Source organism: Heloderma suspectum, chromosome 1 (genome assembly GCF_057233095.1).
Source record: "Heloderma suspectum isolate Gila_16-S chromosome 1, 16-S_ref, whole genome shotgun sequence".
Classification (NCBI taxonomy): Eukaryota; Metazoa; Chordata; class Lepidosauria; order Squamata; family Helodermatidae; genus Heloderma; species Heloderma suspectum.
The window spans coordinates 111,197,696-111,211,683 of record NC_139458.1 but is presented as its reverse complement, the minus strand read 5'-3'; the positions used below and the strand labels follow the sequence as shown (position 1 = coordinate 111,211,683).

At 44.4% G+C, this 13,988-nt stretch overlaps 1 protein-coding gene across 2 annotated transcripts in view; it reads left to right on the top strand.

Annotated features, from left to right (window-relative positions):
* The window catches only part of OVCH2 (ovochymase 2), a 69,695-nt gene that overhangs the window by 36,877 nt on the left and 18,830 nt on the right, over window positions 1-13,988 (top strand). For both annotated transcript variants that reach the window (XM_084828248.1, XM_084828240.1), the window contains exons 9-11: window positions 4,013-4,208; window positions 6,467-6,490; window positions 12,864-12,954. In XM_084828248.1, coding sequence (XP_084684374.1) covers window positions 4,013-4,208; window positions 6,467-6,490; window positions 12,864-12,954 — 311 coding nt within the window. The remainder of the gene's footprint in view (window positions 1-4,012; window positions 4,209-6,466; window positions 6,491-12,863; window positions 12,955-13,988) is intronic.

Here is a 13,988-nt window from a genome sequence, read left to right as displayed (position 1 = left end):
AGAGTTGCCAATGCAAAAATGGTGACCTAGAACTCTTTGCTTGTGTAAGTATGCCCGTCCCTTAATTTTGATGGGCCCTGGGCTTTCAGCCAGAAGAGCAGTATGATTGCTGGATCTGCTCCATCATGCCTTACCATGCAAAAAGTGTTTTCCATTCATTGTGTTAAATTGCAGAAAAAGTTTGTTGTGTATATTTTATGATTTCTTAGATATCATAAAATATATGTGATATTTGCAGATTAGTGTTAGTTGCAACTCCAAATAATACTGAGTGTGGTTCCCAATGGATGACAAAGAGAAAAGACAAAGGCAAGTAGAAAAGAGGGAATAGAGAAAGTAGCAGACAGATAGAGAAGGGAGAAAAAAGAAGAAAGAAGACGCAAGAAGCAAAGAGAAAGAACATTTGTAGAGAAAAAGTGTGGCCATAGTTGCCCCCAGGATGAATTAGAAGCAGCTGATTGTGCCTGGAGCTTATTACCTGGGGTAAAGTAGCCACAATAATGTAATAGTTCTTTAAGATAGAGAAAATTGTAACCAGAAAGAGAAGAAGAGCCTATCCCAAATGTGTGTCTTTGGGACTAGTGTAAGGCAGAAAGGTTTAAGTGAGTTTAACTTGAAAAAGACAAAGAGACAAGGCTGGTGCATGGAGCAGAAAGTTTTATGTAAAAAGTTTGAAACATGATCTGCAATACAGGCAGATCAGCAAGAAAAAGAAAGTAAAAGAAAGAGAGAAAAATTTATTTTCCCATACTAATAAATAAAAGTGTTATCAAGCACTTTGCTGGGAAGCGAAGTTGTTTACAGAAAGCTGTGCCTGAGAACCAAACACTTCTAGCCTATGCTGAAAATGCTTGCTAGTGTTGTGTAGCCTCATGGGTAACATGTATGGTATAAAACCCATTTAGCCCAATAGCTCGTGGTTCAGAGAAGCTGTCTGATCCAACCATTAGGTACGCCTGTGTGCTGTAAGTTACCCAATAAAGTCTCCTTGTAAGTAAACCCCCCCTGCTGAAATCCCAACACACAAGCGGGGCTAGAGCACCTCACCCAGTATCAAACCCTGCTGTTAAAAGCCATGAGAGCAAGTATAAAAAAGTCAGTTAATATGACTAAAGTGTCTGAAGTGCTGCAAGGTGCCACCGAAGCTCCCAGAGCGTACTTGGAGCATCTTTTAAATGCCTATCGCCAGTATACCCTCGACCCAGAGGCCCAAGAAGACGTGGGCGAGGAAAAGAAGACCCGGCAGAGGCAAAAGATTCTTAAGAAAGAACCAGTGTGCCCAGTGTTGACAAGATAGACATTGGTGGCATGAATGCCCAAATAAAATGAATCAAATACACAAAAGAGAAAACCAAAGGAGCCAGAACAGGCAAAAGAGAAGACAGCTTGTGAGGAGCCGTGACATTGACTTCATGATTGACACTAGAGTGGCATCAAGAGCAAGCAAACGTTAGCCTTAAACAAAAAGTCCAAACACTAGGCAAAGTTCTTCAAGCCCAGCGTCGCTTTGTCTTAGAAAATAAGCCATTCCCATCACGGAAGTTCATCCTTTCTAACCAAGAGTTAAAGTATGAGTTAAAGAGGGAAAATTAACCCTTTGACTCCCAGATAGAGAGGACTGAAAACAGTCATACTTTCCACCCCCACAGCTATGAAAGTAGCTGGAGTTAAACCCTGAATACATTAGACACGAGTCAAGAAAGCGAGAGGGGGGAAGTAGACTGTAAACAGAAATCCTGAAAATCCTCTAAAAAGTATTCTGAAAAAGCAGTAAGAAGACTTAGGCTAAACCTTACTGTGGACACACCGGGAAACTGTCCTCCCTGCGTACGGTCAGACCTGCAGCTGGAGAATTGAAGAGAGGGACTAGACCCTACTGTAGCTTGCCAGGTGAATAGCTGCCCAGCGTATGGTCAGATCCCAAAGAAGATTAAAGAAGATTAAATATACATGTTGTAGTGTTAGTAGTGTTGCATTGTGTTTCCTTAATAAGGTGCGAAAAAGGGGGGCCAGCCCCTGAAAGGGGAAGTTTGTCCCAGCAATTCACTGATAATTACTGGCTTCACCTGGCTAGCATCACTAAAGTAAAGCATTTTTGTTTGCCAAGAGATATACCTGCAAACAGGTTTTTTATCTTTTTCTCCTCCATCATTTAATTTGACTAATAATAGTAATGCTGTAGATGTTCAAATCAATAATCTGCATGCATAATATAGTGGCTGACATAACAATGGGACAAAACAATTGGCTAAATTGGTTAACCCCTTGGCTTCCAGATCTTAGCTAGCTTAAAAGCATTGTTCATCCTAATTCTACCAGTGTTGTTCATAGATACTGTTATGCCTTTGCATTCCTTGTCTTATGCGCTGTTTAACCAATCTGTTTTATGTCTTGGCTAGTAAAACTGCCGCCCTCTATGCTCTAATAGCTCAACAAGCTATTAAGTAAGAGGGTTGCTATAAGAGTCCTGTGTTATGCTTCACAAACCAGAATGTCTATTTGTGTAATGAAATGCTATAATTGTAATGAAATTATGCATTTAAGGGGGGAATGTAGCAGCCATATCGGGGGTCAGACTAAGTAGCCTCATGCAGTCTCATGCTTCATGTTCTTGCTGAGCTCTTTCTCCCTTGAATATATTATTGTAAGCTGACGAGACACAGGAATTCCTTATATTGTCAAAGGTCATACAATTGTATATCTTGTTCTCTGCTGTTCTCTTCTGTTCTCTGCTTATCACGGCTACCCTATAACCCAGTTCTTGTATTATAAACAATGGTGCTAGGAGAAGAAATGTTGAGGACTGCAACCCCACATGGGAGGGAGAGGAGGAGCCGTTTCCTATGTGTCACAATATCTATAAAACCAATGTGCTAATGTAAATCGGGGCTTCTGGCTCTTTGGAAATGATTCCAGCCTTAAGCCCGTGCGTTAAATAAAGAATCTCTTTTTCCTTCACTCTGTGGTCTCTCTGACTCTGGGTTCTGCAACAATGTGATGCATAGAGGCCTGAAGAGAAGGGTGTATTGGAGGCCCTAACGCTGTGAACAGGAGATAATGTGTACCATACATTCTCTGATTATCAGGGTCTAGCAGCATCGCTGAGTGACTTGAAGCATCAGAGCACAGAATAGGTTTGTCAGAGGTAGGCCACAGGTTTTCTGGGCAGCTCTTATGGCCAGGGTGGGAAGCTTCAGGTCCGTGGCCAAATCTAGCCCTCTGAGTCTCCCCCGATGGCCACATTCCTTTTCACCAGCCACCGTTTCATGATTTCCCAGCAATTGTGCATTTTCCCCCCCATTGTAAAAGGTTGAGCTGCCTCTCCTAAGGCTTAGTTCCTGGCAGGAAGAGCTTTAAGCCAAAATGGGCTGCTATTTTGGTTATTTTGTGTATGTGTTGCCTTTGGCCATCCCCCCTTTTGCCTTTGGTCCCACCCACCACTGAAACACAGCCCCCGAGAGCGTCTCCAGAATGGAATTCGACTGAAAGAGGTTCCCCATCCCTCTCTTATGGGATCCCTCTCCCAAGGCAGTCTACACTGCACTCCAATGCCTGTTGCAGAACTTGGAATGAAGGCAGCCTGATCATCCAAGATCAGAGTCCCAGTAAGCCTGGTGAGCCTCTTCCTTATTCTAGAACACTGTACCTTTCTTGCTCAGTTTCAATTTACATGCCCTTTTTCACCAAGAGAGAGACAAGAAGCACATCCACAAGCAGTGCAAGCCAAAGACATTTTGCTGCTGAAAGTGGAGCTCAGATGCTGCCCATTCCCTTGCTCAAGCCAACCCTTTCAAAGTCATGCTGCACCATCCAGACATCCATTCATCTATCCCTCTCCCCTCTCATGGTGTCACCTGATGCAGGCCACTTCCCCCTCCAGCATAGCTGGGCCAGTCTTGTCCATGACTGATTATATCCAACAGGATGTGCTTTTGAAGGATCATTAAGTAAATATTTGCATGTGCTATTTTGTATGAGTCTCATTGTGGATATGTTTTTGTTTCCCCTGCAGGGGGACTCCGGGGGATCTCTTGTGTGCAAGCGCGAACACGGTTCTTGGACCCTGATTGGGGTGACCTCATGGGGCATAGGATGTGCTCGCAGCTGGATGTATAACCTGAAAAAAAAGTATGATAGAAGAGGAACACCAGGAGTTTTTACAGATCTCACCAAGGTGCTCCCTTGGATTCAACAACATATGGACGCCGGTAGTATCAAAATCCCACAAATATAATAATCATGTCTATATTAATAGCCTTCTGCCTAGGGATGTCAAAGAAATCCACAATGGATTCAAATGATTTCAGATTTCTATGAATCCTGCTAGCAGATTCCGCAGCGGACCGGTTTTATCGAAGTCGCACAGATTCTGTAGACTTGCAGACCAGTTTTTTAACTTTTTGGGAGGATTTGCGGAAATGCCCATTGCTGCAAGTATGCCCGTTAGCGCAAGTGTGCATTAGCGCAAATGTGCATTTGCAGACAGGAATGGAATTCTCATACATTGCTAAAAAAAAATCTGATTCTGTCAATGAATGGATGGTGGAATGAAAGATGCCTGACAATCCGTGAAACACAGATAGAATGGATTTATCAGAATCCAAACATCCTTACTTCTGCCTCATTAACATTTCTGGTCTCTTCTTCTGTAGCAAGGCTGCTAACCAGACAGAAAGCAACAACAACCAAATCTAGCCTGTCTGTTCTGGGGGCTCTTCTAGCCAGTTGACAGAAAAGCGAATGTGAAAGTGGGCTCCCAACTATTATTTTAATACCTTCTTTGTTCATGTGTGTACAGTATGTACATGTGTAACCCACAATATCTCTGCATTAGATAGGAGAAGTGGGCAGGTTCAGTCTTTTCTGACAGTGTGATTCTCATCCATATTTGCAATAACAAAGAAAATAAACAATTTAAATGTATATTGAAATAATTCTCATTGATAGAATAGTAATACACAGTCAAGTTATAGTAATAGTCTTGATATTATTGACAGTCTGGTTGCTATTGCTCCATAGCAGCAAAGAAGTCAGTTTCTTTCCGCTAATAACAGGGTGCACAGAAGAAGAAGAAAAAATAATGAGCCCACAGTCCTTTTATAGTTGTAGTTTTCTTGTGCAGGAATCTACATCTTCATTCTTAGTTGCTTGTATCCTAAAAACAATCAAAGCAGGCCTGTGAATAACTTAAAGAAAGGGCCTTCCCTCTGGAGCAGCTTTCTCTTCTTGAGCAACGTTGCTGGAATCTTCTGTTTACATACATAATTCAAATATATTTATCTAACGATATTTAACTATGTCTTCTAATATAGGCAGATACATACTTTACAATATTACAAAATTACGACTCTGTTTTGGTGGGATTAATATAGACTTTAATAGCAATGTCTAACCATTCCCACAAATAATCTTTGATCCTTAATTAATAATTTGGCCCCAACAGATACCTAGAAGCAAGCAAAGCAGGCCTGTGAATAACATAGAGTCTGAGGGCCTTCTCTCTGGAGCAGCTTTCTCTTCTTGAGCAAGGCTGGGCTGCTGGAATCTTCTCAAAGAAGCCAGCCCACCCTGAAGAATTCTCTCTGAGCATGCTCCAGTATCTGGTTGTAGAAGGAGAGGGGGGCGGGGGGTAATAACCCAGCGCCAGCAAACACAGGCATGTCAGATTTACCATTCTTTTGATAACGCTGGGAGTGACAAATGAAACATGGGTTACACATGCACATTGGGCAAGGGAGAGAGCAGGCCAGGATGAAGGTTGGTCCTACCTGTGTGAATCTTAAGTGCTCTCTATCGCTCTGAGGCTGGCTTTGACTCATAGTGTTGAGTCAAAGGCATTTGGAGCTGGTAATTGACACTGGCGGTGAGGCTGAGGACGGCAGATTTTACTGCCCTTTCATGGACAATGCTGTCACAGATGTCGTCATGTTGACCTTAGTGCTTTACAGTAATGACTATATCCTGCTTAGAACTGTCCCAGTTCAATGGTTAATGAACTTATCACCCTAGAACATCTCTTTTTATGTTTATGGACTCAGGCCCAAAGATAGGTATATAAGCTGCTTAGATATATTTTAAAATATGGACAGCGGTATATGAATCTATTAAATTATATATATATATATATATATATATATATATATATATGTTGTTAAGTCATGTCTGACTCTTCGTGACCCAATGGACCATAGCACGCCAGGCCTTCCTGTCCTCTGCTCTCTCCCAGAGTGTGCTCAAGTTCATATTCATTGCATCGGTGATGCTATCTAGCCATCTCATCCTCTGCTGTCCCCTTCTCCTTTTGCATATATATATATATATATATATACACATACACACACACACACACACACACACACACATATATATATATGTATGTTGTTGATAATTTGTTGCTACTTTTCTGATTTGTTGTAGCATTAATGGCTCCTTACTAACATATTCCCCTCTTTTCATTTTTAATTAGATGTCAAAATGAAAAGTTCTACAGGTGAGTATAGTGCCCCTTAAACATCTTTCAGAGCTAGGTATTTACTGAACTGGCTAAAGTCTATGGTACTGATAAAGTCTATGACTTGGATTCAACGATGTCCTTCTGCTATCAGAATGGAAACCGCTGGTGGAAGTGATTTCCCCTCTCTCCCGCAGTCTGCTGCACATACTCCCAAATCTGCTCCAGAGGGTTGGTGGTACCTCCAGTGAAGAGGTTCCTTCCTGTGGGTGCTGCAGGGGCAGGGGGGAGGATGGGAAGTCTGCTCGCATGATGTTGGATTTAAGCCCAAGTTATTTCATTTACGATAGAAAATATGGATAATGATCCTAATGTTTGGTCTTATTAGTATTTAAACTGCAATCAGAGAGTTTAGGATTTTAAAACTGAATATTTGAAAAATGTAAATAGATTAGAGTTCCACAATTTTAATGTGGTTTTTCAGTCAAAGTAGATTTTTTTAAAAAAATTAATGCCCCCATTCGGTGCCGTTTGTGAATGTATTGAGCTTCTTTCCGGATTTCTTTGGAGAAAAGTAATGCCACTCTGTAAATGATGTTACAGGAATTTGAATCATGACCTTCAGGACTAAAGGCCTAGTTGAAGAACCCATGTAGGTGTTCTAGAGCTTTGGTCCTGCAACACCTGAATGTGGCACAACTCTTCTTTGCTTGTAGAATGTGATACGGTGCAGGTTGATCTGTCAGGGCCTAGTGTGTGGTGGGCCATGTGACAAGGGGGTTTGAATATATGGCCTTCACAAGCAGAGGGGCTAACTCATTACCAGTGCAATCCTATATATATCTACTCAGAAGTAAATCCCACAGGGTTCAATGGGCATTATTCCCAAGTAAATGGATATAGGATTGCAGCCTAATTCACTTATTCCATTTCACAGATTGGGTGAAATTATCTTTAAAAATAGGAGCCACTAATTAGCATGTAAAAAATGCCTTCAGAGCTTGGAGGCGCTTGTTGAGCATGAGTGTTCAGAAAAAACCAACACAGAGGATAATATGGAACAATTTGTTCACTATTTAGGCTGATTCTAGAAAAACGGGTTCACCCAAATTTGGTTGCATTTTTGTTTGCCATTACAATCCAAGAACAATGTATTTCTTCTTGCAGGACCAAACTAGTTCAAAATAGCTAATTAGTTGTTTTTAAGGCAGGGGTGAGCAGAAAGTACATCTTGAGGTGTTTTGGACTCCCAGCATTCCTGATGGTTGGCCATCCTGGCAGGGGCCTCTGGGAGGTGAAGTCCAAAACATCTGGAGATCTACCTTCTCCCCACCCCTGTCTTAAGGCACCCCAGCTGACCAGCAACCTCTCATTATTTCACTGGCAATTTGTGATGAACAATGGGAAAGGGCTATAAATCAGTGGTAGAACACATATTTTTGCATGCAAATTCTTCCTGGGCTGTGTTTCCACCAGCAATTCACTCCAACCTGGCTGTGTAGTGAGGTCTCTGTGTTTCCATGACGTCATGGCCATTCAGCATCAGCCCCGCATTTTATCGCTGAACAACCGCTTCTTCTGAGACTGCTTATAGTCCAACTTTTCTGGCTTACTTTTCCATTACTGACCTGTTTCCACAATTGCACTGGGTCCGGTATCACAGTCCTGCCCATGGGGCTTGTAGCCCAGCCTTTGTGGGTGTGTCGCTCTGACCTCACTGACCCAACGCTTTTCCTCCCATTGTGCTGAATGAGGTTTGCCCTCTCAATGACCACAGAAATAACAGAGAAGCCCCTCAATTGACACAACACATATCAAAGCCCAATTCCTTAAATGTGATTAAGCGCGATCTCGAGGCTTCGGTCCATTGCCTTAGGATGTAACTCATTCACAGCTTCCATATAGAGATCCTGTGCATTAAAATGGGCGCTGGTTTCTCTCTCTTTCCCACAACAAACCCATTACTGCCTCCTCAGAAGTAACTTCCATTGTGGTGGATGAGGCTGAGATTCCCCCTCAACTGAAATGGCACACATTAAAGCCCAATTTCTTAAATGTGTTTAAGCGACCCAGAGAGGCTCCGATGAATTGCCTTAGGAATAAAGTACTTCACAGCTCCATTATAGCTATAATTAAAGGCAGCTATCGGCAAGACCACATCACTCCAGTGCTGAAGGAGTTGCATTGGTTACCAGTTGTTTTTCGGGCCCGATTCAAGGTGTTGGCATTGACCTTTAAAACCCTATATGGTTCTGGCCCAGTCTATCTTAAGGAGCACCTCCAATAACACCAGGGATGCTGCTCAACGAGATTGGCCTCGATAGGCCTTCTATCTGTCCCATCAGCCAGGACAGCTAGGCTGGCGAAGACTAGACCTTGTATTTGTTTCTGGAGAAGCGGGGAGTGATCTGGAAGTTGGGGGTATATCCACCACCCCCTTGTCATGGTCAGATCACTATCTGGTGATGTTGGACTTCTCGGTTCCACAACCCCTCCGCAGGGGTGGAGGACCCATTAAAATGGTCCACCCCAGGCGTCTTATGGATCCAAATGGATTCCTGAACGCGCTTGGGGATTCTCTGGGGCATGCCAATGGCCACTCGGTCGAGACCCTGGTGGGTGGCTGGAATGCCGCAATCCCTGGGGCATTAGATCGGGTGGCTCCGAAACGCCCTCTCCCCATGAACAGGGCTCGGACTGCACCATGGTTCAATCTGCGGTTACGAGCTCTGAAACAGGAGGTGAGACGGCTAGAGCGCCGGTGGCGGAAGTCTCGCTCCAAAGACGATCAGACATGGGCTAGAGCTGTATCTTCAGCCTACCACGTGGCGGTGAAGGCAGCAAAAAAGGAATATTATGCTGCCTCCATCGCGTCTGCAGAGTGCTGTCCCAGGAGGCTTTTCCAAGTGGTCCGGAGCCTGGTTGGTCCTGTGGCTCTGGAACCACTGGAGCATTCTAAGGCCTCCTGTGAGGCTTTGGCAAGGCACTTTGCAGATAAAATTGATCAGATTAGGTGTGTTACTCTGCACACTGTGGATACAGTTAGTGAGCAAGAGGCGGCCTGTGGCAAACCGGTTTTGTGGGATCGGTTCCAGCTTCTTCCTCCTGATGAAGTGGACAAGGTGCTTTCATCGGTACGGCCGACCACCTGCTTACTTGATCCTTGCCCATCTTGGCTCATTATGAGCTGCAGAGAGAGACTGGGTGAGGGGATCAAGGCGGTGGTGAACGCCTCCCTTGAGGAGGGAGTGATGCAATCAGCCCTCAAGGAGGCAGTGATAAGACTGCTCTTAAAGAAGCCCTCCTTGGATCCTCAAGTTCTGAACAACTTTCGCCCAGTCTCAAATCTGCCATTTTTGGGCAAGGTGATTGAGCGGGTGGTGGCGGTGCAGTTGAAGGCACACTTGGAAGAAACTGATTATCTAGACCCATTTCAGTCGGGCTTCAGGCCTGGGCATGGGACAGAAACGGCCTTGGTCGCCTTGGTGGATGATATGAGGAGGGCTCTGGATAGGGGTGAATGCTCCTTCCTTGTTCTCCTAGACCTCTCAGCGGCTTTTGATACCATTGACCACAGTATCCTCCTGGACCGCCTGGAGGGGTTGGGCATTGGAGACACTGTATTGCGGTGGTTCCGGCAGGTACTAGAGGGTAGCACTGGGAGAGGAGTTTTCGGACCCGTGGCCACTTACTTGTGGGGTGCCACAGGGTTCCATCCTGTCCCCGATGCTATTTAACATCTATGTGAAGCCGCTGGGGGCTATCATCAGGAGGTTTGGGGTGCAGTGTCATCAATATGCAGATGACACGCAGCTCTACCTCTCATTCAAATCTTCACCAAGGTTGGCCGTAGAATCCCTGTCCAAATGTCTGGAGACGGTGAGTGGCTGGATGGGGAGGAATAAGCTGAAGCTGAACCCTGACAAGACCGAGGTACTTTTGGTGGGAGACAAGAGGAGGCTGGGGGATGTTGACCTGGTGTTGAATGGGGTACGGCTACCCTTGAAAGGTCCACAGCCTGGGGGTCATTTTGGACTCCCAGCTGTCCATGGAGGCTCAGGTGACAGCGCTGTATCAACTCCAACTGATACGGCGGCTGCACCCCTTCCTTCCTGACCATCTGCTCCCATCGGTAGTACATGCCCTGGTCTCCTCTCGTTTAGACTACTGTAATGTGCTCTATGTGGGGTTACCCTTGAAGACAGTTCGGAAGCTGCAGCTGGTACAGAACGCGGTGGCTCGCCTGATTAAAGGCAGCTGCCGGCGAGATCACATCACTCCAGTGCTGAAGGAGTTGCACTGGTTACCAGTTGTTTTCCGGATCAAATTCAAGGTGTTGGTTTTGACCTTTAAAACCCTATATGGTTCCGGCCCAGCCTATCTTAAGGAGCGCCTCCAGCAACACCAGACAGGCTGCTTAACAAGATCAGCCTCGGATGGCCTTCTCTCTGTCCCATCAGCCAGGACAGCGAGACTGGTGGGGACGAGGGAGAGGGCCTTTTCTGTGGTGGCCCCCACTCTGTGGAACTCCCTCCCTAGGGAACTCTGTCATGCCCCCTCTTTAATGAGCTTCCGTCGTGCATTAAAAACGTGGTTGTTAAGGCAGGCATTTGGGGTGGGTTAGGGTATTTTAAAAAATTTTTTATGGTAGAATTTTATTGTTTTAAATTGTTTTATGGTGTGTTGTACATTGCCCAGAGTGGCTGGGTGACCAGCCAGATGGGCGATTAATAAATTTAATAAATAAATAAATAAATAAATAGGGCGAGGGCCTTTTCTGTGGTGGCCCCTACTCTATGGAATTCCTCCCCTAGTGACCTCCGCCATGCCCCCTCTTTGATAAGCTTCTGCTGGGCTTTAAAAACCTGGCTGTTCAGGTGGGCATTTGGGGTGGGTTAGGGTTTTTTAGAGCAGTGTTTTGTTAATTTTTTTTGTTCAGTTGATTATATAAATTTGTTATTAGTATTGAACGCCACATAGAGTGGCTGGGTAGCTGGCCAGATGGGCGGCTAATAAATCAAATAAATAAATAAAATAGCTATCCTGCGGGTTACAATGGGGGCTGGATTCCATCTTTACTACTCTCTTTCCCACAACAAACCCATTAGTGTCTCCTCAGAAGTAACTCCCATTGTGCTGAATGAGGCTTGCGTTTGAATGTCTACATTGGAGCTTACAGAGATTCCCCCTCAATTGCACTGGCACACTTTTAAGCCCAAGTCCTTAAATGTGATTAAGTGTGATCTCAAGGCTTTGGTCCATTGCCTTAGGATGTAACTCATTTACAGCTTCCAGATAGAGATCCTGTGTGTTAAAATGGGGGCTGGTTTCAGTCTCTTTCCCACAACAAACCCATTACTGTCTCCTCAGAAGTAACTCCCATTGTGGTCAATGAGGTCCTCTGGGTTAAAATGGGGGATAGTTTCCCTCTTTGTGTTCTCCCTCCCACTTTCCCAGCACAAGCATATGTGTGTCTCCTTGGAAGTAACTCCCACTGTGCTCAATGAGGCTTGCTCCTGAAATGCAGGTGCATCTGGACTTCCAGGGGAAAGGAGAAAGTGGCGGGGGAGAGGGGGAGAGGGGGAAAGCCTCTCTTCATAGCAAAGCTGATTCCTTCTTAAAAATCCCGTACTCCTCCATTAGCTTCTCCTTTTGTTGTCCTCAAAACACGGCCGAGGAGGCGGGAACACTGATGAGGTAATCAGACCCAACCCAGACTCCACTCAGACTCCACCCAGTCATCAAGAAAATACTTTGATTAGAGCTCAGTGGAAAAAGCACAGAGCCCCAGGCTACAGTGATGATGAGCCATGACTTTAAGCACCTTGGAAACTGGAAAAGGAGAAGATACGATTGGGGAAACATCACAAGAGAGTTGCAAACAAAGTGGAGCCGATAGCGTGGAAACACACCCCTGGTTCAAGTCCTTGGATTTCTAGGAAAGACCCCCATCTGAAATACTGGAGAGCAACTACCAGTCAATGTAGACAGTATTAAACTAGATGGTCCAATGATTTGACTCTGTATAAGGGAGCTTCCAATGTTCCTACTGGAAGTTGTGCATATAAAGCCATTTGCTCATCTCAAGTCCTGCAGGAGTCTTGTGGTCTTGTTTGCAACATGCGTTTCACTTTTTCCAATAAAAATGTAGAACGATGTATTCTGAAGGGTAGAAAAGCATTGATATATTTCTTGCTGTTCTTTTATTCATTCATATATTAATATTTCTTGCTGTTATTTTATTGTTTATATAAGAAAACTAAGCACAACATTCATATAACCCCATTAACAAAAATATTTTGAAGAATTCTACCACTGTAATCTCATAACTCTTGTTTGCTTTATGTCTGTGATACGAATAAGCGTTGACTCTTGGTATTCCATCATACCATATTTCATATCCACGATACAGCATCGTGCAGTGTTCAAGATGGTAAACTTCCCGACAGTGAAGGAAGACTGCTTTTCCCTGAACATCCAAAGCATTTTTATCAGGACAACCAGTGAGTAGATGGAACACAAATCCCTGCTCTTTCATAATTTTGAACCTAATGACCCTGGATTCTGGCACGAAGGCAAAGTTTTGTGTAGCATGTAACTGGAAGTCTCCAAAGCAGGCATCTAGACAGCAGTGGATAAATACAGTCTGGGAGAGTATGGCTCTGTGCAGGCATTCAGCTTGCACATGTGAAGGCCAAAGGGGTGTGTGGGCCAAAGGCACACACGCAGGCCCCGCCCCCAACATCCTGGCCAGTGGGATGGCCGCTAAAGATCTTTGCACGTTTAGCGCTACGCTCTGCAGGGGTGTTGCAAGCATGTTCAGGTGGATGCGCCTTCAATGCTCCCTGCAATCAGGGTTCCTAATTGCAGGGAAGTTTTACAGAGCATTTAGCTGAATGCATTTACACCCTGCTGCAGACCGTGGTGCTGAACTTGTGAAGATACATTGGGGATGAGGCTTGCAGGCACACCCTCATACCCACCACCCTTGTAACCCCAGTGTGTGCAGTTTGAATGCCTGCATAGGGCTTATGATTATGTACAAATTCACTCAGCAAGTGCCGCAAGCAAGGATCCCTAATTTTAAAAAGATATTATGGCACCGTGGTTTCATTTATTTCTGATGCATTAGCCGTTCAAGCTTCTGATCAAATTCCAATCAAGTAGAGAGGCATAGATTTTTTTATGACTATGAAATACGCACACAACAGTAGCAGCAGCAGCAGCAACAATCCTTATATATGCTATATAATTTAGGGTACAATCCTATGCATGTTTATACAGAAAAAGTCCTAGAATTCCTAGCATTCCCCAGCCAGCCGTGCTGGCTGGGGAATGCTGGGAGTTGTGGGACCATTTTTACTCTAAACAGTCATAGGATTGCACCCTTAGCTTCTCCTCAGGTTATTTTACTCTAGTTGTCCCACAGCATATCCATGATATACTAAGGATTATAATCAGTGAGTTTCTTTAGCGATCCTGTTGTATTGTTATGTGTGTTCTTTTTTGTTGCTTGTATTTTTAATTTTATTTCAGA